This window comes from Geotrypetes seraphini, chromosome 2 (assembly GCF_902459505.1).
Source record: "Geotrypetes seraphini chromosome 2, aGeoSer1.1, whole genome shotgun sequence".
NCBI lineage: Eukaryota > Metazoa > Chordata > Amphibia > Gymnophiona > Dermophiidae > Geotrypetes > Geotrypetes seraphini.
Genome location: NC_047085.1, coordinates 461,599,959 through 461,627,167, shown reverse-complemented (window position 1 = coordinate 461,627,167; position 27,209 = coordinate 461,599,959). Strand labels below are relative to the sequence as shown.

Sequence of the window (27,209 nt, the reverse complement as noted above, 5' to 3'; positions counted from 1 at the left end):
AGATGTCTAAATAGGTAATTTTCCCAAAAATATTTTTGGGACATCTAGCACTTTTGCCGGTTTTGAAGATGGATGTTCAAAGTCAGACTTAGATGTCCTAGCATTGTATAACTAAGTAAATGTAACTTATTACTTTTACTTGTAAGGAAGAGGATAACACTTGTTACTTTTATTGAATTAATAATTTCACAAATTTTTACTACTTTTACTCAGTTACATATGATGCTTGCAGTTAAAAGTAGAAGCAAAAGTGAGAATGTAAATGACCATTTCTCGGTAAACTAAATGAATCAGCAAAACCAAGAGCAGGATTTTGCTATGGCAAACCTAGCCATGTAAACAGTGGATTATCTTATCCTTGATTTAGCTGTTCAGTGAATGTAGTCTATGAGAAGAGTGGAGTTGCCTGTGTCTCCAGCCAAACAGAACAGTGATAAGTTGGATCACTTTAAAATGGAGATGAAGCAGATGTTGTATCAATTCTTGGTGAACAAACATAAGAGAATATCTCTACAGCAACAGACTGATCATACCATGGAAAATTTTACATTAGGATGACTGTCTATTGGATTGTGCGTCTTTAGTGAGGAAGTCTGTTAGTCTGGCCTTAAGACTAAAGGGTTCCCATACATTCTTGCATTAGGGCCGAATAGTGGCACCCAAGTTGGCAGCCACCAGAGCCTACATTTCAGCTGTCTATTTTGACTGAATAGGCGCGATTCTGTAACCAGTGCCCTGGAATGATAGGCGATCAGCGGCCTCCCATGGGAATGGCCTTAGGGATCTGGCCAATCGGAGTCTTAGAAGAAGAAGGGAAGAAAGCCTAATATTCCGGTTGGCCCAGTTGCCTAAAGCCCCTCCAAGGTGCATTCCAGGATGTACCAGGAAGGGGAAGGCCTGCCATTATGAAGAGGTGGGCCTGCAGGAGGGAGTAGGCATCCCTCCAGTCAGCCTTCCTGTTAGAGGTATGGGTGGGCTTTGAGGGTTGGGGTTCGGGGGGGGGTGCTGGCAGGAGGGAGGGAGTGGACATCCCACCTGCTGGCCAACTTGTGGTGGGGTTCAGGGCTTCACTGCTGTGGCCACTCAGCTGATCGTGACACTGGAATTCCCCTGTCCCCCTCCCATCAGCTGAGCACCAGGGACTCCCCAAAGCGATTCTGTAACTGACACCCTAGAATGATTGACAGGCAATCCAAATTGGGTTCCGGTTACAGAATCATAGCTTTGGGGAGTCCCTGTTACTCAGCTGATGGGGGGGTGGATTCACCTGCGATCAGCTGCTTCTGTCTAGCGGCATGATTGGTGGCTGAAATGTAGACTAGAGTTTTCTAAGCCTACATTTCAACCACCTATCTTGGCATGATTCGCGGCTGGGTAGCCGCTTTAGCCTGCCCAACACCATGTCCAGCGTTGGCCCTGCCTACTTTGGCATTCCGCAGCCTAAAGTGGCCAACTTGTCATGATTCCAGTGGCCATTTCAGTAGCCTTATATTTAGGCGTCAGTAGGTGCTTCAACACTGCCGTTTCTAACTGTATTTTTCAATTACTTAGGCACTGGCAAGGCGCCTACTGATGCCTAAATTTAGGCCCTGGTTATAGAATTTCTCCCTAGTTCTCAAAGATATTCAGCGTTTGCTATCAGATGAAAAATTATTAAAACAATAACAGACCGATTCCCACATTGTAAAAACTTTCTCTAATTGGACAGCATAACGATGGCAAAGATGAAACTGAAGATGCAACCGACGAATTAGACAGCACTACTTCTAATGTAGATAATGACAATAATAAAGTATTCTTTGCTAACCTGCAGACCCATTCAGAAGTTATCAGTAATATTGTAACCTGGCCAGGTTTGAAGGAACTTTTATGAGACTGAACAATCCACTTTCTGCTTGTGCAGTCGTTTAAAACCTTTTAAGCTGCGTTAGATTAATGACTCACAAGTGCACTTGCATAAGTGACGGTCATTTTCAAAAATGTAGTTTTACTAAAAGTAAAATGGACTGAATTGTAGGGCAAAAAAGCTGTTGGGATAAAAACATTAATAGCTGCATTCATTGTAGTTGTGGTACTTACTTTTTATTCAAAAATTATTATTATATTAGACAATAACTTTTCTATTTTCAATTAAGTAAATTTTTTAATGGGTCCTTCACTGTACCTTTTACTTAAAATATATGTTTATTTTCACTTTACTTAAGTACTTTGACCTAGTACTTCAAGCAACACTGGAGTGCATACCCACCATCCCTGTATTTGTTCTACTGCTTCATCTACTCACCCTGCCAGCTTCAAAAATTCTGTATAGGTACAAGGGGCATCCAATAATTTAACTACCTGAGTATGAAAGAAAGTAGCAAGCGTGTTGAAACAAGTCTGTGCGTGTTGTGACGAGTCTCAAGGTTTCTTATGCACAGTTGCAACTCCGTGCAAGTTTAGCAATTCAAGAGACAGGATGTCAGGAGAGTCCTTGTGTGAAATGAGTAAGAAACTGCTAGATGTGGAGCACCGTTCTGTGATAAAATTTCTCACAAAAGAAGGGAAAAAGCCAAAGGAGATCCATGAACACTTGAGTCTGCCCCATCATTCTACAAAGTAAAATTTTGGAGCAAGCAGTTTTAAGTAGGGTAGAGTCCATTGAAAATGACCCTCATACTGGACAGCCTATGGAAGCAACTTCTACAGAAATATGCAAGAAAGTCAAGGCTTTAATTTTGTCGAATAGCTGAAGAAATGGGCATCTGGGCAGGCACAGTTTGGAAAATAATTCATGAAAAGATGGGCATGTCCAAGGCTAGTGCAAGATGGGCCTCAAGAATGCTGACGCCATATCAGAAGGCCACGAGGCTCCAGTGCTGTCTAGAGAACTTGGAGAAGCTCTGTGAAGATCAAGTTAATTTTTTCATTGTTTGGTGACTGGAGATGGGAAGATAGACTTTTGCTTCTGGAGTTCATGCCACACAAGACAACCATAACTAGGGAGATTTACGCCAACACAATGATCTCTTTGTGGGAGTCAATCAAGGAGAAAAGATGAGGAAATCAGGCAGGCATGCTGCTTCTTCACAACAATGCAACGGTGCACGATCTGACATTCATAGGCTGCCATCCAAAAATGTGGGTTTCAGCAGCTGAACCATCCACCCTACAATCCTGACCTGGCTCCCCTATATTATTTCCTGTTCTGAGTTTTGAAGAAATCTCTCCATGAATAGTGGCTTTCAAGTGATAAAGACATCAAGGAAGCTGTGACAACTTGGTTTGAAGGTCAAACAGAAGAATTCTTTTCAAAGGGGTTAAAATCATTGTAGGAAAAGTGGATGGAGCTATCACATTGAAAAATAATATTAAAAAAAAAACAAAACTAAAATAAACTTTTCTTTCCTACTGAGGTAGTTAAATTATTGAATGCCCCTCATATATGATTAAATATTATAGCATTGCTGCCTCGGCAATAGTAAGTGTATGCATTGTCAACATTCCTGAAGTGTATTCTATCAGACCTATAATCTGTGCTTATGCCTGTTGCCAAATACAGGTTTTAAGTTACTAATGAATGTGCATAAAATTGGCATACCAGTCTCTCTCATGAATATTCATTAAGGATTTCTTGAAAACCTGTTAATAATCACATGGTGTTCTGATGACCACAGTTTTGGAGCCCTACAAATAGCAGATGTGATCTAGAAGTAAGGAAAACTTTCATAATGCCTAGTTTCCATATTTGGTACAGAAAATTTACACTCAGCTAAGACAACATTCACTTTATGATTTTCTGTAAAATAGATATGCCATTGGACAAAAGTAAGTATATTCTCCTAAAGGAAACTAGGCAAGAAATGGAGGCAACAAAAGCATTAACCAATGAAAAGACAACTAAGAAATTTGTTGCTGACATTATAACGCAATCCAACTTCTGTGGTATTTTAGCTGAACTGACCTGTTCCCCTATAGAAATAAAATTTAAGTTTCTAAGTATATGCCCATGAGAAGTATAGGAGTTCTGGAGAATTCAACCTAGTGTAGATGAAGGGCTCAAAAATTAACTTATTTATAAATGATCTAAAAACTGGAACGACGAGTGAGGTGATTAAAAGATGACACTAAACTGTTCAAAGTTGTTAAAACACATGTGGATTGTGAAAAATAGCAGGCGGACCTTAGGAAATTGGAAGACTGGGCGTCCAAATGGCAGATGAAATTTAATGTGGACAAATGCAAAGTGATGCACAATGGGAAGAATAACCTGAATCACAGTTACCAGATGCTAGGGTCCACCCTGGGGATTAGCGCCCAAGAAAAGGATCTGGGTATCATCATAGACAATACGATGAAACCTTCTGTTCAATGTGCGGCGGCAGCCAAAAAAGCAAACATGATGCTAGGAATTATTAAAAAAAAGGGATGGTTAACAAGAATAAGAATGTTATAATGCCCCTGTATCACTCCATGGTGCGACCTCATCTGGAGTAGTGCATTCAATTCTGGTCTCCTTAACTCAAGAAAGATATAATGGCGCTAGAAAAGGTTCAAAGAAGAGTGATCAAGATGGTAAAGGAGATGGAACTCCTCTCGTATGAGAAAAGACTAAAATGGTTAGGGCTCTTCAGCTTGGAAAAGAGACGACTGAGGGGAGATATGATTGAAGTCTACAAAATCCTGAGTAGAGTAGAACGGGTACAAGTGGATCAATTTTTCACTCAGTCAAAAATTACAAAGACTAGGGGACACTCAATGAAGTTACAGGAAAATACTTTTAAAACCAATAGGAGGAAATGTTTTCACTCAGAGAATAGTTAAGCTCTGGAACGCATTGACAGAGGATTTGGTAAGAGCGGATAGTGTAGCTGGTTTTAAGGAAAAGTCCATAGTCTGTTATTGAGAAAGACATGGGGGAAGCCACTGCTTGCCCTGTATCGGTAGAATGAAATATTGCTACTCCTTGGGTTTTGGCCAAGTGCTAGTGACCTGGATTGGCTACTGTGAGAACGGGCAACTGTGCTTGATGGACCACTGGTCTGATCCAGTAAGGCTATTCTTATGTTCTTACTGGGGTAGGGGGAACAAGCACACAGACATGCCGACATATTATCAGTTTTCTAGTAGGAAACCAAGCCAAGGAAGTCTGATTACATGTATACATTTAAAGCCCCATAATATGGAGCATAAACCTTTCTATTGAATATTATTAAATTTAGCAATGTTCTCTCATCTGGACTGTTTCTAACATGACCCTTTATTTGGTATAGATAATGCTCATTTTAATTGATTCAAAATTAGCTCCAGCTGTTGCTAACATAATGAATGACTGCAGAAGAAATTCACCAATTGAACTCTGGCTGACAGGCTGAAGTAAAAATGATTATAGGTTTGATTCACTTAATTTGAGGCTATAACAGAGATTGTGGCAAATAGCTATTTAGGAAGGTCATACAAATATTTAAAATTAAATTTCAAGTTTTAAAGAAGCTATCCTAGAGGCCAACGGGTTCGGAAATGGTCAGCAATGTGCATGAGACTTTTGAAGCCAGTCAGAGGTCGAATGTATTATAAATTAGAGAATGACATGGGGACAAATTTTTCCCCATCTCCGCAAGAACTCATTTTCCCATCCCAGCAGGTTCTTTTCCTGTCCCTGCCTCATTCGTATAAATTCTGTCCTCATCTGTACAAGCCTCAAACACTTTAAAATCATATGTGTTCGAGGCTTGTGCGGTTAATGCAGAGCTTATAGGAATGGGGCGGGAACAGGGACAACAGAACTCCCTCTCTCTGCCCTTCCCCTCCATCCATGTACACCAACTCCTCCCTCTTTCTTCTCTCCTATTCCCATCTTTTGTTAAACAACATTTTTTCCATCTCTCTTCCCTTCCCCATCCCTCAATCCCTGAGCAACATCTCCTCTCTGTCTCCCCCCCCCCCCTCTGGTGGTCTGACTTCTTTCTCCTCTCCTTCCCCTTTGTGGTAATGGCATCTCTCAGCCCTTCTCTTTCCCCTTTCCCCTCTCGCTTCCTTACCTGGTCTGGCATTTCTCTCTCCTTCCCTTCCTAGTAGTCCACCTCTCTCTTACCCTTTCTCTCTTCTTGTGAGCTGGTATCTCTCTCCTCTCCTTCCTCCCTACCCTAGTCTGGAATCTCTCTCTCCTTCCCTCCCTCTCCAGTAGTCCATCTCTCTCTTTCCCTTGCTCCCTTCTTGAGGTCTGGTATCTCCTCTCTTTCTCATCCCTCCTCCCTACCATGGTCTGGCATCTCTGTCCTCCCCTTCCCTTTCCCTCCCCTGAAGGTCTGGCATCTCTTTTTTTTTCTTTTTTCTTCCCATTCCCGCAGACCACCCCTCCTATGATCCCCTGTGACCTCCCCACCACAGGATCCAATGGCAGCTGCTCCTTCTCTTCTGGCAGTGGCAACCTGAGTGAAGAAAACACACTGCTTTCACCAACCTGAAAGCTTTCCCTCTGTTACTGCTTTGCATCTATGCAGGGACAGGAAGCAGTAGCAGAGGGAAAACTTCTGAGTCACTGAAGGTAGCGCGTTTACCTCACTCAAGCTACCCGCAGCCCGAAGAGAGAGAACGGCTGCAGGGATGGAGGGGGGAGGGGAGGATGGAACCCTGGACAGAATCCTGGACTGCAGTGCAAGCCACCAAAAAGGTCTCTGTGGGCCACCACTTGCTCGCAGGCCTTGCAATGAAGACCACTGCTTGAGCTGTAATCACTTCTAGGCTAAAAGCCCACCTTTTTGAGACTGCTTTTAACTCCTAGTCACTTGTTGAATATGACAAAATGGTATGGGGCTTGCGCCTAAAGACACACGAGAAGAGATTGGAAGACCTAAATATATATACCCTAGAGGATAGGAGGGATAAGGGAGATATGATACAGATGTTTAATACTTGAAAGCTATTACCGTATTTTCGCGGATATAACGTTTTTACCTACCGCGCATACCCCTCGCGCGTTATATGCCTGAGCGCGGTATACAAAAGTTTTTAAACATAGTTCCCACCCCGCCCGACGCCCAATTCACCCTCCCAGCAGGACCGCTCGCACCCCCACCCCGAACGACCGCTTGCACGCGCTCCCACCCGCACCCGCATCCACGATCGGAGCAAGAGGGAGCCCAAGCCCTCTTGCCCGGCCGACTCCCCGACGTCCGATACATCCCCCCCCCGGCAGGACCACTCGCACCCCCACCCCGAAGGACCGCCGACTTCCCGACAATATCGGGCCAGAAGGGAGCCCAAACCCTCCTGGCCACGGCGACCCCCTAACCCCACCCCGCACTACATTACGGGCAGGAGGGATCCCAGGCCCTCCTGCCCTCGACGCAAACCCCCCTCCCCCCCCAACGACCGCCCCCCCCAAGAACCTCCGACCGCCCCCCCAGCCGACCCGCGACCCCCCTGGCCGACCCCCACGACCCTCCCACCCCCCTTCCCCGTACCTTTGGTAGTTGGCCGGACAGACAGGAGCCAAACCCGCCTGTCCGGCAGGCAGCCAACGAAGGAATGAGGCCGGATTGGCCCATCCGTCCTAAAGCTCCGCCTACTGGTGGGGCCTAAGGCGCGTGGGCCAATCAGAATAGGCCCTGGAGCCTTAGGTCCCACCTGGGGGCGCGGCCTGAGGCACATGGGCCCAACCCGACCATGTGCCTCAGGCCGCGCCCCCAGGTGGGACCTAAGGCTCCAGGGCCTATTCTGATTGGCCCACGCGCCTTAGGCCCCACCAGTAGGCGGAGCTTTAGGACGGATGGGCCAATCCGGCCTCATTCCTTCGTTGGCTGCCTGCCGGACAGGCGGGTTTGGCTCCCGTCTGTCCGGCCAACTACCAAAGGTACGGGGAAGGGGGGTGGGGGGGTCGTGGGGGTCGCGGGTCGGCTGGGGGGGCGGTCGGAGGTTCTTGGGGGGGCGGTCGTTGGGGGGGGAGGGGGGTTTGCGTCGAGGGCAGGAGGGCCTGGGATCCCTCCTGCCCGTAATGTAGTGCGGGGTGGGGTTAGGGGGTCGCCGTGGCCAGGAGGGTTTGGGCTCCCTTCTGGCCCAACTACACAAAGGTACGGGGAAGGCGGGTGGGGGTGTCGTGGGGGTCGGCCAGGGGGGTCGCGGGTCGGCTGGGGGACGGGCGGAGGTTCTTGGGGGGGGGCGGTCGTTGGGGGGAGGGGGTTTGCGTCGAGGGCAGGAGGGCCTGGGATCACTCCTGCCCGTAATGTAGTGCGGGGTGGAGTTAGGGGGTCGCCGTGGCCAGGAGGGTTTGGGCTCCCTCCTGGCCCGATATTGTTGGGGAGTCGGCGGTCCTTCGGGGTGGGGGTGCGAGTGGTCCTGCCGGGGGGGGGGATGTATCGGACGTCGGGGGGGGGCATCAGGCTTTCAGGATGGGGACAGACCTTCAAGGGGGGACAGGACTTCAAGGGGGGACAGTGCACGGAAAGTCAGGGGGGGTGAACGGAGAGTCGGGACAGCGCACGGAAAGTCAGGGCAGTGCACGGAAGTCAGGGGGGGTGAACGGAGAGTCGGGACAGCGCACGGAAAGTCAGGGCGGGCGAAAGGAGCGTCGGGCATCATGCGCGGTATACCCGTGAGCGCGGTATACAAAAGTTTTTGTACATATCATCGTGGTTTCTGCGCGCTATACCCGTGTGCGCGTTTTACACGGGTGCGCGTTATATCCGCGAAAATACGGTAATAAAGAAACAAATTTTTTCCAGAGAAGGGAAAACAGTAAAACTAGAGGTCATAAGGAAAAATATAGCTGATAATTTTCTTTCCTTTAGTCACAGCAGATGAATCCAGAGTTGAATGGGTTATGACTATCCACCAGCAGGCAAAAAGAGAACACTAAATTGAGCTCTGTCACATATAGAATGGTAAGCTCAAAGCAGCAGTAGCAACATGAAAGGCCAGCCAGCACAGAACTCCTTCCTCACCATGCCACTAGCCGACTACCAGTCCAAAGCCAGGCAAACTACAGGGCCAATACCTACAGAGTAAAGGAGACACATAAGAAACAACTAGGGTGGCGCCCTGGACTTATCTGCTTACTAAAGGAAAGAAAATTATCAGGTAAGAACATACATTTTTCCTTCCTTGTCATCATCAGCAGCAGCAGATGAATCCAGAGACTAGTGGGATGTACCAAAGCAGTCCTCCATAGGGTGGGATAGAGAACAGAAATCAGAAGAAACAAGATCCCAAGCCTAGCAGCCCATCATCCCTAAGAAACTGAAGGATGGACAATCGTGGGACCATCAGATCCAAGGATCAACTTCGTATTGCCACACCAAAGAAGCTGTAACCCCCACCCCGAGAAACTAACTGTTCTACCCAAGACCTCCAAAAGGCAAGACACCATCCCCTGATGTGAGAATAAAAACATGTCAGTACAAGCCTGCCAAGGTCTGGCACCAAACACACCATACCAATCTGCCAGATTCCCTGGCAGAAACGAGAAAGTGGACTCTGAGGTGCATAAGAGAAGCAGCAATCAAGGCAAGGCATCTTGAGGATTCTGTGCTCATCCCATAGGGCAGGAGCCACTCTCAGGATATGCCTTTGACAGCCAAGAAAGGTGCCTCAAATTAACTCGCAATGAATGCATACCTGACTGATGAGGCTGAGCCCAACAGACAGACCAGGGACATGTACAATGCTTGATTGGAACTATGCATGGCAGTTCAAAGGAGAGCTGCAAACGACAACCAGCGACCAAGAACTACTCTAGCGACTAGAATAGTGCGTGGCCTCTACCAATGAAACCCAAAGCCACCAGCTAAGGGACATCCCCCTAACAGTGGAGCATCACAAGGGCCCTAGAATGAAGCAGTGGGAGGCCCCTAACTCTGGACCTAGCCGAGACCATGCGAGGTCCCAACATATCCTCTGAAAAAAATTTCGCCAATTTCTGATATGCTCAAATGGGGAGCTCTGGACCACTTGACATAGAATGACCCAGGTGTGTTTTTGGTGAGAATAGAGCGGACTTATGATCTGGATTTTTTTCTGCAATAATGGAGCACTGTAGAAAATGTCCATGGCAAAAATTGGATGTTTGAGGTTTTTTCAACAAGGAAGTAGTGCCAAAAAGATGCCCACACTGACCAGATAACCACTGGGGGGATTAAGGCATGATCCCCCTCCCCCCTTTACTCTCCCAGTGGTCAATGACCCCAACCAAAAGATATGACAAATAAACTAGTACATACCAGCCTGTTTGGCAGCTTCATGTTTTATGCTCAGTCCTATTAAGAGCAGAAAGCAGGTCCCTGGAGTAGTCTAGTGATCAGTGAGATGGATTTAAGGGGACCAAAGATCATATCCCTCTCTAACTAGTACTCTTGTAGTGGAATATGTGAGCCCTCCAAAACGCATCAAAAACCTGCTGTACAACATATAGGTGACTTCTGCAGGCATAAAGGCTATTACTGTGGCGTACATTTAAGTGCAATGGGATACTGGTAGGTTATGGAGGGAATACCATACAATGTAAGGGGGTAACGGTGAGAAGCGTACACCTGGGACCTTTTATGTGAAATCAATTGTAGTGACTCTAGGGCAGGGGTAGGCAATTCCACAGGTAAGGTCAGGTTTTCAGGATATCCACAATAAATATGCATGAGATAGATTTGCACCTCAAGGAGGCAGTGCATGCACATCCATCTTATTCATAAACATTGTGGATATCCTGAAAACCTGTGAATCGAGTTTTCACTCCGTCAAAAATTACAAAGACTAGGGAACACTGGAAATTGCAGGGAAATACTTTTAAAACCTATAGGAGGAAATATTTTTTCACTCAAGAGAATAGTTAAGCTCTGGAACGCGTTGCCAGAGGTTGTGGTAAAAGCAGATAACGTAGCTGATGTTAAGAAAAGTTTGGACAAATTCCTGGAGGAAAAGTTCATAGTCTATTATTAAGACATGGGTGAAGCCTCTGCTTGTCCTGCATCGGTAGCATGGAATGTTGCTACTCTTTGGGTTTTGACCAGGTACTAGTGGCCTGGATTGGCCACCGTGAGAATGGGCTACTGAGCTTGATGGACAATTGGTCTGAGCCAGTAAGGCTATTCTTATGTTCTTATGACCTGCCTGTGGCTCTCGAGGACCGGAATTGCCTTCCCCTGCCCTAGGGTGTTCCACTGCTCTGTTACTAAGAATGCTGACCCCCCCATACATTCTAATGGCTTGTTTTTGTGTGTTTTTCCCGTGGATATTTTTTTTTTAATGGTCCTAAAAGATAGATACACTAAGCTCAAACACATCTAGCAAATTGGGCATTTTCGACACAAAAAGTTGAATGCTTTTCTAGTTTGAAAATGGCCATTTTCTCTATCAGAATTTTGGACATTTTATCTAAAACGTTCAAAATCAGAATTAGACATCATATTGAAAATGCCTTTGCAATTTTTTTTAAGCAATTATGTAAAAAGGTGTGTGTTCATAGAAATGTATTTTGGATTAAAATTTAGCTCATGCCATTTCAGTAGGTGCTTAAGACTAGTTCCATTGAAGTTCAGAAAGCATTTTCTAATCTCCAGAGGGCTTAATTGTATGTCAAATCCACATCTTTTAAAGAGAGGAAAGCTAGAAAGAAACACGCCAGAGTGAAAGCATGCAGATTGAATGCAAGCATGCCCTGAATCCAAATCTCTCTCTCTAGCTGCATTAAAGAAGATTGTTTATTTCTCTCATGACTATTATTTTTATTATTACTATTTCAAGGGCAACAGCTGGATGGTGCTGTAAATATTGGGCTTTTACTTAAGAGAGTGAAGCATCTCTACAAGTGTTATGTAGATCGCTTTGTTTGTTTTTGGAACTTTTAAGCATTGCTAATGAAATAGGAATGTATTGATTCAACAGATCACATGTGTTCAATGTCAGCTGGCTTCATGGTGGTGAATTACATCACAAAAAACATCTTGGCAGTTATATACCAATACTAGCTTTATAGCCCGTTACATTAATGGGTGCTAGAATATATGTGTGTGTCTGTCTTTATTTCTTTCTCTCTCTGTCTCCTTAGCCGCTTTTTCCTGTCCATTCTCCCTTCTTTTTACCTCCCCTGTGTTCACCACCACCCCTTCACTGCTCCCCTTATCCAGCAGCAGCCCTTCTATCTTTGTTTTACATCCCCCCCTGTCCATCAGCACCTCTTCCTGCTCCCCCTGTCCAGCAGTAGGCCTCCCTTCATTCCCCCCCCCCATGTCCATCATCACCTCTTCCTGTTCCCCTGTCCAGCAATAAGCTTCCCTTCCTTTTTTTTCTGTGTCCTCTCTCTCCTTTTATTTTTTTCTTTCTTTCAATCTTTCTCTATTGCTCCTTGTCTTTAAGGGTTTTTTTTTCCTGTGTGTGTCTCTCTCTGTTTGTATATGGAGGTGTCATATCTCACCTATTTTTTTTTTTTAAATAACTGAAGTTTCACAGAGTAAGGTTTTTGTTTTTTTAATGTATATTACCAGCATTTCTTCCCTCTCCATTTCCCTCCCCCCACACTACTTTCCTGTGCAGCAGCAGCATTTCCCCTACCCCCCCTTCCCTTCCCGCGGTCTGGTTGGCTCCCTTAGTCCCTTTCCGGCCCCCCCCTTCCCTTCCCGCGGTCCCGACAAACCTGCTACACCAGCAGCGTCTGCAGCATTGTACACACGCTGCTTCGGGGCCTTCTACTGCCCTGATTCGCTCTGCTTCTGTGCCAGAGTAAATCAGGGCAGTAGAAGGCCCCGAAGCAGCGTGTGTACAGTGCTGCTGGAGTGGGGACCGCGGGAAGGTTTCTAGAGAGTAGCTGAACAGGTCACCGGCAGTCAATGAAGGGCTGCTGTCCTCGGGGGCAGAGCCGCAGCAGGAGATTGAATTTACAGTTTGCGGTCGGGCGGCCGTCCTCGCGCTCCGTCCACCGTGCGCGTGGGCAGCCTCTGCCCTCGGGTGCGCTCGGCGGTGATGCTTGTGGCAGCCGTTGTGAAGGGGCGGCGTGATGCGGTCTGTATTGTGAGGTGTAGAACAGGGACTTTAATAACAAACCTCCCTCCAGCGTTGGCAGCCGCAGCACGCTAAACAGGCTGGTTCGCGGCTTTCTTCTGCCGTTGAGACTCTATGTCGCGTCATTGATGACATCATTAGTGACGCGGCAGAGGGACTCAACTGCAGGAGAAAGTCACAAAGCAGCCTGTTTAACGTGCAGCGACTGCCAACGCTGGAGGGAGGTTTGTCCGGTATGTGCAAAAGCGATATGTCTCTCCCCCTCCAGTATCTGTGCAGCACTTTGCGGCGCATCCTCCCATCCTGAGTAGGCCACAGCGCTCGAGTCTGTTTCTTGCTATGTCTAGCCGCCGCATATGCACTCTGGCCACGGACCTACAGATCACGGATTACAGATCACTCAGGTCTGAGTGCGCATGCGCGGCTAGCATTTTATTACATAGGATATGGCATCTGTGTATAAATGTATGATATTTCGCATACTAACAAATATATTATACACACACACACATATGTATGCAAATTCCATGTCTTCCTATAATTACATGATAAGAGAAGGTCCCTTGATACAGATGCTGATGTTATATCCTTTCCTCTAATAAATGAAACCTCCTCCACATGACCATAATATCTGCATATTCTATATTGGCTGCACTGCGCTTTCCTGAGCCACAGCACCTCTCTCCTTAAAACATCTCTGCTATCCCCTTTCCAGTTGAGTATGAGGAGGGCATTGCGGCTCTGCTGGAAGAAATCTAGGACACAAAGGAAGAGATTCGTCAAACAGTATTTGCTAAATTTGATGAGCAATTTGAGGGCTTGGTCTTTAGGGTGGTGGACACTGAACAGAGAGCATCAGCCCTTCAGGACTGAAGACAAAGCTCTTTGGGACTGGGTCCAAGAATTACACACTGAAGTTCAGGTGCTGAAACACAAACGCAAGGAGCAGGAAAATCGCTGCTGCCACCCCCACTCAGGTTATTTGAGGTACCAGAGGACCTAGAAGGCAATGATGTGCGATGCCATGTGAGGGTTCTTCTGAGGGAGTGCTTTCTGGAGAAAGTACACAAAGAACTCATCAAGAAATTATTGCAATACAAAGAAGTGGAACATGTTTTGCAGGCCTCATGTTGCTACTGTTTACAAGTGCAGATTTTTACTGATTTCGAGTTGGAAACAGTGAGACAACGAAAGGAGATGCTATATTGGAAAAGATACTATCTAGAAGCTAGGATATAGGGCGGACATTTGGTATCCAGCAAAACTGATAGTTACTGACAAGAAGAATAAGGTCTTTTAATACACCAGACCTGACTAGCCTATAAAATAAACCAAAAAGTTAGCATGGGTTGAGGAGTCTCACAGAGAATCAACGCTGGCAGAATATCAAATGACAAAGACCAGAAGAGACTATTCACAGCCAGGGAGTTCCCTCAACTCCAGGAGTGGGCATAGAGGCTGGTCCGCCAGTGTGGAAGATAATGCAACATTAGCAGATTATACCCGACAATGGAGGAATGTGAATTTTATAGTGGAGTGAACTGAGGAGCTACTGCAGCCATAATCTGGTGGGCTATGAAGAGAGATACTCTATGTTAGAAATTTGCTGATAGTTGTGGTGACTGAATTGAAAGGAAGGCTTTTCTGAGGATTGTGGTAGCCATATTACTATCTGAAGCTGGCTCCTGACTATAATTTAAAGAGTATGTTGTCTACAACTGGGTGTGATTGTTGGAACACGTGAATCGTAAATGTAAGGAGATGGCATTGATTGATGTAGTATAGTGGTGTGTGTGTGAGAATGAGGAGGATTATAGAGGGAGAGGGAATGTTGCACATTGAGATAGGAAGGAGGAAATGATGAGGGGGAATTGTTTCTCACTCATGCTGTGGACTTTGGGAGTAGGAGATGAGGGGAAGGAGGGGAAGGGATTTGAAATAATTTTGGAAAAAAAGGGGAGATAAGCAGAATCTTGAGGAAAGGAGGGAATGAGGGGGAAGTAAGTAGGCTATGTAAGGAGAGATCGCTATGAGGATGGATCATGGTGGAAGGAAAGGAAGGCTATGAACCATGATTCATAATGTTGTTACTTTAACTCTTTATTTGGCATTGTTGCTCAAAAGCAACATGTGTTTCTGTAGCTCTTATGGGAGATCTGCATTTCCAAATGCCTTTCACTTGGCACTGTTGCTCTTGTTCAACATCAAGTTACATAAAGCAGCCATTTTCACCATCTGCCAATTATTTATTAATTAAAGAGTTGAATGTTGGTGGTCTTAATGACCCTGTGAAGTATGAGTGTTGAAACACCTGAAGCATAGGGCTGATGCTACTTTGCTACAAGAACATGAAAAATTAAAGACAGGATAGTGATCTATTCCTCTTATTCCTCCAATAAGAGAAGAGTCGCCATCTTGCTATGCAAAAACCTTTCCTTTGTAATATGAGGCAGGGAGGATTGTGTGGATGACAGAACAAGTACCAAGTACATCATCAATTTATACTCCCTGAATGAAGCAAAGGAGGACTTTTATTTAGTTAAAAAATTTATAACCTGAATTATCCCATAAGAGCTAGGCTGTTTATAGTAGAATGCATACTCACTATAATTAAATCACATAAATCATCATTAAAATTAATGCAATCCTCATTACAAACATACACAAATATTATGGTTATAGAAAAGTAGATAATTCCACTTATATCTTACAGAATGGAAAAGCTTTCAAATATTTTATATACTGCAAAAAAGTCATACTGCATAACTGTAAAGGTAGAGCGTTCCACAACTAAGGCCCGTCAACATAAACAATAGATTAGAATGGATATAGATCATCAAATTCACTGAAATGAAAGGACTTCTAAACTTCTCAACAGATCTCAATGAACAAGCATGTAAAAATGACACTAAAGATGGCGAAACATCCTTAGTCAATGTTTTGTAAATCAATATCAAAACTGAACCTGTCAATGAACAAGTAGTTAATGTATTTTCTTCAATGTTGCAGAAAAAGGATCAAATCTAGTAAAACCTGAAAAGTACTAGGGCTGTTTAATTTTGAGCAACCTGCAATGCTCTCATGGGAAAAAAGCGGTTATTCTAAATTAAAGTGCATTGCAAAAAAAAAAAAGCCTGTACAGTAAAATGGGAGGACAAGCCATAAGAATATAAGAACATAAGAATAGCCTTATTGGGTCTGACCAATGGTCCATCTAGCCCAGTATCCCGTCTTCACAGAGGCCAATCCAAGTCGCAAGTACCTGGCAAAAATCCAAATAGTAGCAGCCTTCCATGCCACTGACTTTGTCACTCAAAGCCCAAATTATGAAGTTACGACTGTCGGAAGCGAATCATCATTGGAGAAGGACATTATGTTTGGAAGATCGAAGGAACCAGGTAAAGAGGGCAACCTGCAATCAGATGGCTGGACATATTGAAAACAACCTTAGGGATGATGCTGGAGGACATTATCAGATTACCACAAAACTGATCTCTTTTTAGATCTGTAATTCAAGTCATTAGAAGTCAAACACAAGTCGACAACACCTAACTAGTGATTGGAGGAACTGCAAAAGTGGTATTCTGAGACTCATAAGAATTGCCAAACTGGGACAGACTAAAAGGTCCATCAAGCCCAGTATCCTGTTTCCAACAGTGGCCAATCCAGGGTCTAAGTACCTGGCAAAATCCCAGAGTAGCAACATTCCAGAGCTCATATTGTGAAGTCATAATACCGCATTCCACCAATGCCTACAAGCAAAACTCAGTGATGTCACAATAGCTTGATTGTCCTGTACTTGGCTCACATAAGAACATATGAGTTACCATACTGGGACAGACTGACGTCCATCAAGCCCAGAATCCTGTTTCTAAAAGTGGCCAATCCAGGTCACAAGTACCTGATCCCAAGGAGTAAAATAGATTTTATGCTGCTTATCCTAGGAAAAAGCAGTGGATTTCCCTAATCCATTTCAATAATGGTTTATGGAATTTTAAGAAATTATCCAAACCTTTTTTAACCCTGCTAAGCTAAGATAAAAGGGAGGAATATGTAGAAGCTGATAAAGATAAGGCAAAATTGCTTAATAAAAATATTTATGTTCTGTGTTCACATTTGAAGGGCCAGGAACTGGACCACTGAAAACAAATACAAATAGGAATAGAAGAGTGGTAGTCCTTGAATGATTTTCAGAGGACTGTGTTCATGAGGAGCTAGCTACACTAAAGGTGAACAAAGCGATGGGGCCAGGTGGCATACATCCAAGAGTATTGAAGGAGCTTAGGGAAGTTCTGGCAGCTCTGCTGGTTGTCTATTTTAATGCTTCTTGAGGAAGAAATAGTCCCAGAGGACTGGAGAAGGGCAAATGTGATTCTTCCTCACAAAAGTGGAAAGAAGAGGTTGGGAACTACAGGCTCGTAAGTCTGACTTCTATCATAAGGAAATTAACAAAATTTTTAGAACAGAGAATAGTAAAGTTTTTGAAAGCCAATGGATTACAGGATCCGAGGCAGGTCTTGTCAGACAAATCTGATTAATTTCTTGCCTGGGTGACCAGAGTTGGATCAAGAGAGCACTAGATGTGGTGTATGTACAATTTAGCAAAGCTTTTGACACGGTTCCTCATTAACAACTAATAAACTGATTGCCCTCGGTACAGGCCCTAAAGTGACTGACTGAGTTAGGAATTGGTTGAGGAGAAGACAACAGATGGTAGTGGTAAATGAAGCTCACTCTGAGGAAAGGGATGTTAAAAGTGATGTATTACATAGTTCAGTTCTTGGGCCTATTCTTTTTAAATGATATTACTGAAGGGCTCTCTGGTAAGGTTTGGGGATACTACCATGATCTGCAACAGGACAGACATGAGGAAAGGCCTAAGGAAGCTAGAAAAATAGTCCAGAATTTGGCAGCTAAGAAATGCAAGGTCATGAGGGAACGGTATTAGTTTAGGGGTGAAGAGCTTTTCTGTAGAGAATGACACGGGGGCAAATTTTTCCCCATCCCCACAGGAACTCAATTTCCCCATCCCATCCCTGTGAGTTTTGTTATTTCTGTTCCCGCCTCATTCCTGTAAGCTCTGCATTAACGGCACAATCCTCGAACAATTATGATTTTAAAGTGTTTGAGGCTTGTGCAGTTGAGGACAGAGCTTGCAGGAATGGGGCAGGGACAGGAAAAGAATTCCCTGGGACGGTTAAATGAGTTCCCGCAGGGACAGGGAAAAATTTGTCCCCTGGACATTCTCTACTTTTCGGTATGAAAATGGAATGGAACTTGGGTGTGATTTTTATAGGATTTGAACATGGCCAAACGGCTACAAATGGCAATGGCAAAAGCAAGAAGGATGCTTAGGTGCATAGGGAATAGAATGGCCATTAGGGAAAAGGAGGTGATGGTGCCCCTTTTTTAAGACTCTGGTGAGACCTCACTTAGAATACGGTGCATAATTCTGGAGATCGCACCTTTAAAAAGATATGGATGGAGTTAGTCCAGAGTGGCTAGATGGTCATCATAAAGTGTATGGGGACAGACAAAGATTTCAATATGAATACTTTTTCTTTTTTTAATAGTGAGGAGGGACCAGGAAGCATCAAGAAATGGGGGAATGGGACCTGGTACCATTGGATGTACCCCTAGAACAGACCAACCCAGAGCCCATTCATCCCCAGGCTAAACTGAACTGGGAAACCCAGAACTGGAGCACATCAGAAGATGAAATCAGTTGCTGGTGAGAGACCATCCATATACCTACTGGAGATAGAGAATACTGGCTGACCAAGGAGCTTACCATCCTATATGAAAGAGCTCAGTTTGGTTCTCTCTATCTCCATCTGCTGGTAGATGGTCATAAGCCACATATCTCTGGATTCATCTGATACTGATGAAAAAGAAAGAGTTGTCGACTTAATACACATCAGTGATTTCTAGATCTCACTGCTATTATGTATGGTGCTGTCTGTTCTTATGTAGAGCTCTGATGTACGACTCCTGGAAGTAACTGCTGTTATGACATGGCAGATTTGCCAGACAGATCCCGAGTGACTTTCGTAAGGTTTCATATTACTTCAAATTATGCCCCAATACTGGAGGGGTTTGTTGTTATTACTGAACTGACACCAAATCAGACATTTTGCATGGTGAGTTACCTTGGGAGATATCTAGTCCTTCTCTGCACTCATTGTTGGCAGAGAAGTCAGAATATGTGTGGATGTAAAATATGTTTACATTAACAGCCTGATGTTCTAGTATGCAGTGTTGAGGGGGCTCAGTATTTGTTTTATATTAGAGTCACAGCTGCATAATTAGATTGCTATTGAGGAGAGTGTGGCGCAGTGGTTAGAGTTACAGCCTCAGCACCCCGAGATTGTGGGTTCAAACCCCATGCTGCTCCTTATGACCCTGGGCAAGTCACTTAATCCTCCACTGCCCCAGGTACATTAGATAGTGAGCCCACTGGGACACATGCTTGAAGTACCTGTACTGTATATAAACCACTTTGAGTGTGGTTGTAAAACTACAAAAAGGCGGTATACAAGTCCCAATCCCTATTATTTTTGCTAAGTATAACCAGTGGTTACAAAAACTACTTTGTAATTATACCACTTTTTTTTCTTGAGGCATCTTCACTAGCGTTCTGAATAAAGGATCTCCTTGCTCTATGGCAGGGATGTCAAAGTCCGTCCTTGAGGGCTGCAATCCAGTCGGGTTTTCCCCAATGAATATGTATGAGATCTATTAGCATACAAAGAAAAGCAGTGCATGCAAATAGATCTCATGTATATTCCTTGGGGAAATCCTGGAAACCCAACTGGATTGCGGCCCTCGAGGAGGGACTTTGACACCCCAGCTCTATGTGGAAAGTCACTGCCTCCGTGTGCCTTGGGGAGAGGTGCCATATCCCTCACATCAGGGAGCAGATTGCTTTGAGCCATCCTTCATGCAATAGCGGAAAACTATGGTCATTGCACTTTTAGATTCAGGTCTGAATGATTTGAAGTGGGAAATTACCAACTAAACCAGGGGTGTCCAATGTCAGTCCTCGAGGGCCGCAATCCAGTCGGGTTTTCAGGATTTCCCCAATAAATATGCATGAGATCTCTATATATGCTAATAGATCTCATGCATATTCATTGGGGGAAATCCTAAAAACCCGACTGGATTGCGGCCCTCAAGGACCGACATTGGACAACCCTGAACTAAACTATTAAAAGATATGTTTCTCAGCAAAAAGCAAGCATAAAAATCTTAGTATAAACAAGGGACATGTGCATGGAGTAACCATAGAAATAAAAAATAATGTGGTGCCACCATGTTCTTATAAACATCACACAATTCAGTTCATATGAAAATTGACAGCTGCCTCAGATGACTTCATACAAAACACATTTTAACACCACACTTCAGCACACTCAAATGAAGCAGCCTGTACCTGGAGGTTGAGGCAGGTAAGCTCCAATCAATTTAGCTCTCTTCTTCTCATAACCTTTCTGTGTAATATCACCTGTCAAAGAGAGGGGAAAACCTATTAAAATCAACACGGCTAGAAATAAAAAGAAAACATAGCTGTTTAACAAAAGGTGCTTAGGCACAGATGCCTTGTCGCTGCATCCCACCAAAGAAATGAAAATAAGTTTGGGCGATTCTGCAGGGGAAAAAAAAAAAAAAATCCTAATCTATCCAAACCATTCTGCCCAGCGCCAAACCTTGGCTGTATTTTATCTTGCTTGGACATACTAGAGCGAGTCTTTTAGAAATTGCACCAGACTTCCATGGAACTGATCAACAAAGGATCGTTGTAAATGGCTGCAATGTGTGATGGCTGTCAAAACTAATTACCTCTTAGCACATCCTATCAGTGAAGCTGCAGATAAGAGTTCAGTCTACTCCACTCCAGCCTTTGTCACAAGACATTTTATTCATCCACCAAAACCAAGCCAAAAAGAAAAAGGCATATCTACCCAAGTACCCATTATAAATTCATCAAAAGTTTGAGCATGAAATATGCCTCAGTTGCTCCATTCTTATGCTAAACATCAAAAATACAGTTTTTGAGGTAAACAAAAAAATGCTGCCCATAATAATTTACAGGTTGCACCAATTTTATAAGGCTGAAAAGTTTCTGAAAAAGATGCAATATTTTTAACCCATAATGTGAAACTTTTCAAATAAAATGCTTCTATTTTAGTCAAGATTGCTCAATTATTTCACTTTGTTTCAAAGATGCTAAATTCTAGGATCAAATTAAACAGATATCGTATTAAAAATTGCCCTGCCAACTAGGATGTCACCTCTGTCGAACAACACTTTGGAAAAAAAACTGACCACTGCAGCAATGATGGTGAGAATACTAAAAGGAAATTTTAAGATAATTAAGGACGTAAGACCTTTGAAATTAAGATGCTGAAATATATTGATACCTAACAGGACTTAAGTCCCAATTTACTAAAGTCAGCGATCGTCGCTAAACCGGCCCACTGCATGTTTTTCCCTTCGATTGCCCAGCCATGCAAATTTAGTAAAACCCCAAGCAAAATAGCCAAGTGATTGATTCACTTACATTTGCTTGGCTATTTTGCATCGGGTTTTATGATCCTAAAACCTGACTGTTGTAGACCTGTCGGTAACTGTGTTACAGACAGGTCTGCCGGGTATTTTTTTTTTTTTCAGCACAGATATTTTGCGTGTATTACACATGCAAAATATCTGTCCCATTTTCAAAAATGAAAAAAATCCCCTACTTCCGCTGACGGTCCTCCGCAACGACAATTGTGCCCCCTCCCCCCCGACAATTACCACAACCCACCCAAACCCCAAAAAGATGGCAGGAGGGATGCCCACTCCCTCCTGCCATGAAGGCCCTCCCCCCAAAAGGCAGGAGAAAAAAATAGCAGGAGGGATGCCTACTCCCTCCTGCTTGCAAATAACTCCTTCCCTCTCATCCCAAAGAAACAGGCACCGGAGGCCCCCTGCCCCTCTTACATTGGGAGCAGGAGATACTGAAAAAAACTCTTGCTCTGGCTCCTCCCTGACATTGGGCCTTAGGCCCCGCCCTGGTGCATTATTGCTCCTCCCTTGGCACCTGAGCCAATCAGGGACTTCCTTACAGAGCAGCTTAAGGAAGTCATCTGATTGGCCTAAACAATGAGAGGACCCTGAGGCGCCTGAGCCAATCAGGGCCTTAGACCCCTCCCCGTGCATCACATGATGCCCCGAGGTGGGGGCCTAAGACCCAGTGTCTTTGAGGAGTAGCTGGAGCAGGAGGAGTTTTCAGTACCTCCTCCTCCCAAAATAAGAGGTGCAGGGGGAGTGGGGCCTCCGGAGCCTTTTTCTTCGGTGAGAGGGGGAGGAGAGGGAGTGGGAATTCCTCCTGCCGTTTTTTTTTTTCGGGAGCGGGAGGGAAGAGTTATTTGTGGGCTCCCTGTTTCCGCATACAGTTCAAACTCCTCTTAATGACCTACATGTATATTCAATCCCTCTTCTCCCCACAATCCCTCCTAGGTACTCTGCTCATTGGGTAAGTCTCTCCTATCTGTACCCATCTCTTCTAAGGCCGACTCCACCCTTCTGCTGCACTGTGTGCCATGAACAAAGCACCTGACTTGATTCGTCAAGCTCAGTCTCTGGTAGTGTTCAAGTCCGGACTCAAAGCCCATTTCTTTGAATCTGCTTTCATGTCCAAACTCCAGCCCACCTTCTAAGCACCATTATCTGTCTTATCATTTTCTCTGTAATTCGCCCACCTGAGTACTGTGTATTGATGCATGCACCTTCTTGTCCAGTTTTGTCTGGCTTGACTAGATTGTAAGCTCCTTTGAGCAGGAACTGTTTTTTCTATGGTTTGATGTTCAGTGCTATGTATGTCTAGTAGTGCTGTAGTAGTAGTAGTAGTAGTAGTAGTAGTAGTAGTAGTAGTAGTAGTATGCAGGTAGTCTAACATTGCAAGAAAAAGAAACTGATGTGATCAGGTTTGTTTTATGCTACTCGAAACATTACCGCTCTTAAGTACAAGCGGACATGTGCTTATATGAGTCAGGTTCTAAGAGAGAGCGGCGTAGTGGTCTGGCATCTGGGTGCCGAGGCTGTAGTTCAGGGGTGCCCAAAAGGTCGAATGCAAAGGCAATCCAAGTCGATCGCGGAGCCTGCAATAAGACTTGCGTTGGTTTTTACGTTCTGTTCTCCCTGCTTCCCCAATGCTAGGCCCGGCGCGTACAAGCACCGGGCCCACAGCCTTTCCCCCCCCCCCCCCCAAGTCAACTCCAACGTTGGAGAGGACGTTCCGAGGAACGTCCTCTCTGATGTCAGAATTGATGTCCGGTGGGAAAGCTCTGGGCCCGGAAGGCTGTTGTCGGGGAAGCAGGGAGAAATCGGTGGCGGTGGCTTGGGGTGGGGGGGCAGGGAGAGAGAAAGAGACAGACAAAGAAAGAAAGGGGGCAGGGAGAAAGAAAAAGAAAAAAAAGAAAGGGAGGGAGGGGGAAATTTGGGGTTAGATAATATATGAAGAGTACCAGTCTGACTGTTTATGTTTTGGGGTGGGGATTTTGCCTTCAGGACAGTAAGGGAAGTTCTAAGTACCTATTCTTTATTTATTTATCTTTATTTATTCATCTTATTTTTATTGTATCCTTTAATGTATATTTTCTCTGTAAACCTATATTACTTATAATTTTAATGCATACTATTGTCTATTTTCTGTAAACTGCTTAGAATCCTAACGGAGTTTAGCGGTATATAAGAAATAAATTACATTACATCTAGTGTATTTACCATTGTGAAAATTCAATAAAACTTGTTAAAATAAAAAAAAAAAGAAAGAAAGAAAGGAGGCAGAGCGAAAGAAAGGGTCAGAGCAGGGAGAAAGGAAGAAAAAGTTGGACTCATGGAGGGGGAGAGAGAGATGTTAGTTGGGGAATGGAATGAGGGCTGGAGGAGAGGAAGAATGCAGAAATGCAAGAAACTGGAAAAAAGGAGGAGGACTAGCGATCATCCTAAAAGAACACTTCGACTACATCAAGACCGACTCCAAATCTTCAGAAAACCTTGAATTACTAACTTGCAAAATCACTAACGCACAGTTAGAAGAATCACTAATCACAACTTTATTCTATATCCCACCCAAAAAATGGTCAAACGCAAAAGAGGAATTCGCCAAATTCCTTACCTTATCTACCCTAAAAGGATCATACAACCTGCTTCTGGGAGACATAAACACTCACCTAGAACAAAAGACAAAACCAGAAATAATTGAAATCGCCAACTTCCTAATGTCACTGGACTTTCCTAACCCAGACGCAGAAATAACCCATGAAAAAGGACACAAACTAGACTTAATCACCTTCTCCCACAAAGAAACAATAGACCCCAAAATACAATATTACCCAGGACCCTGGGAAAAATGTATCTGGTCAGACCACTACATTGGCAAGTTCAATCTACACTGGCTAAAAGAGAATACACAACAAAAACACAAAAACGTCAACACGAACACAATAACCAGCCGCGGCATTATTAACCCAACCGAATTCTGGACACACTACGAGTTACAGCCCATAACCAATGAAATTCAGGACTTCCCCACAAGATGGGAAACTTACAGCAAAGAACTCCTAGACCAAATAGCGCCATATAAAACATACAAAAAGAAAAATAGACCACCAAATGAATGGTTTGACTGTGAACTACTAACCACCAAAGAGGAACTAAGAAAATTGGAGAGAATCTGGCAAAAAACAAACAATGAGTCAGACAAGACAAGCTGGAAACAAAAAATGAAAATATACAAAAATCTGATCAAAGAAAAACGCAATAAGCATTATGCAAAAAAAATTGGTACTTCAAAAATAAACAGCAAAGAATTGTTCAAACTAATAAAAACAATAACCGATACAACACAAATACTGAAAAAGGACAACGAGCCCACTCCATCGGCACAAACCCTAGCCAACTTCTTTCAAAATAAAATCGCTGAACTAAGAGCAACTCTACCCACAACCACAACAAATGCTCTTCAATACCTCGAACCCCACGACCAAGACACCAGAGTAGATGGGACCACTTCGAATACCCAAACTGGCATCAGTTCCTAAATTTATTCAACAAGTACACCAAATCTAACTGTATACTTGACGCATGTTCCCCAAAAATCATGACAGTTGCCCCTCCAGAATTTAAAAAGGAATTATTCGCATGGCTAACAACCGCCCTTACAAGCGGAACATTAAACAAAAAAATGGGACACATACTAATCACTCCAATCCCTAAAGATCAGAAAACCTCTTCAGCACTGACATCCAATTTCAGACCCATAGCAAGCATTCCCCTTTTCACAAAGCTACAGGAAGGATTGGTCAACCTTCAACTAGTAAACTACCTGGACAAATTTAACATCCTTAGTGAACACCAATCAGGATTCAGGAAAGGATACAACACAGAAACTGTCTTAGCCTCCTTACTGAACCACCTCTATGATCTCTTTAGTAAAGGCAAAAGCGCACTGATTCTTCAATTAGACCTCAGCAGTGCGTTCGACCTGGTGGACCATGAAATCATGCTACTGTGCCTTGAAATAATGGGAATTTCTGGAAAGGCAAAGAAATGGTTCCAAGAATTCCTAACAAACAGATCCTACCGAGTAATCAGCAATGGAAACTACTCCAAACCATGGAAAAAACCCGTCAGGCATGCCTCAAGGCTCCCCACTATCGCCCACCCTTTTCAATATCTATATCGCCTCCTTAGGTCACCTCCTAAAAAAACTAAACTTAATACACTACATTTACGCAGACGACATATCCATTCTAATTCCCTTAAACGACATCACAAAAGAAATTGTAGACAACCTCTCAAACATAATGACCAAAATCGATAAATGGACCACCAATTTCAAACTGAAACTAAACGCAGAGAAAACAAAAGTCTTTTTGGCGAGTCCTAACGACAAAATTACGAGAACATCGATAAAAATAAACAATCACGAATACCCAATATGCAAAAACATAAAAATACTCGGTATCACCCTAGACACACACCTAACTATGACTGACCACACAAACTCACTAGTGAAAAAATGTTTTTTCACACTATGGAAACTAAGGACCATAAAAAAATACTTCGACCCAACATCATTCAGGTTGCTGGTACAGGTGCTGATCCTATCCATTCTTTACTACTGCAACATCATCTACCAGGGTATCCCACAAAAAACACTAAAAAAACTGAGACTAATACAAAACACTGCCGTGCGCCTAATTTTCGGACTAAGAAAAAAAGACCACATCAGCCCCTACTATAAAAAGCTGCACTGGCTACCAATAGAAGCGCGAATATTATTCAAATTTGCCTGCACCTGTTTCAGACAAGCCTGGGGACTAGCACCTTCTTACCTACAATCTCACTTCACCCTACACAACCCCACTCGAACAACCAGAAACAAAAACATCTTTGCATACCCAAAGATTACAGGCTGCAGGTACAAATCATTCCTGGACAGAACCTTTAAGTTCCAAGCGAACAGACAGCAAGTTTGGCTGAAAAACTACATAAACGAACCCAATCTGACATATAGTGCATTCTGAAAATCGATTAAAACCGCCCTGTTCGCCAAATTCATTGACTAAAACTGTCCCCTCACTCACTAGGACTTCCCCCCTGTAAACACCTTTTTCTTCCTCTCAAGAAGCTCCTCTCATGTATTCAGGTATTCTCTACCCATAGAACCCCAATCAACATGTAAGTACTAAAGTATTCAGGTACTCACTAACCATAGAACTCCAATTAATACGTAAGTTTCCCTCTTAGATTATTGTTTGTATTTAGACCCATTGTATGGTATTGTACTTAGACTCATTGTATTGTATTGTATTTAGACTCATTGTAATGTATTGTATTGTATTTAGACTCATGGTACGGTATTGTAAGTTGACTTATTGTACTGTATTAAGACCTTTTGTTATTTGCTGAATGTCCAGCCTTCTTACCGCCTAGATGTAAACCGCCTAGAAGTCGCCTGACTATGGCGGTATAGAAAAATAAAGTTATTATTATTATTATTAAATATTGGATGCACAGTCAGAAGAAGGACATGCAACCAGAAACTCATGAAATCACCAGACAGCAAAGGTAGGAAAATGATTTTATTTTAAATTTAGGGCTCCTTTTACTAAGCTCTGTTAGGGCATTAGCGCGCGCTGAATTGCCACACACGCTAGACCTTAACACCAGCATTAGTTCTAGCCGCATAGCAC

General features: G+C 43.8%; 1 protein-coding gene across 5 annotated transcripts in view; it reads right to left on the bottom strand.

Moving 5' to 3' along the window:
- DIP2C (disco interacting protein 2 homolog C) overlaps positions 1-27,209 on the bottom strand; it is an 800,316-nt gene that overhangs the window by 459,654 nt on the left and 313,453 nt on the right. For all 5 annotated transcript variants that reach the window (XR_004538170.1, XR_004538171.1, XM_033931571.1 and 2 more), the window contains exon 2: positions 20,399-20,470. Coding sequence is in view for 3 of the 5 variants with exons in the window: in XM_033931571.1 (XP_033787462.1) it covers positions 20,399-20,470 (72 nt within the window). In the remaining 2 variants the exon portion in view is untranslated. The remainder of the gene's footprint in view (positions 1-20,398; positions 20,471-27,209) is intronic.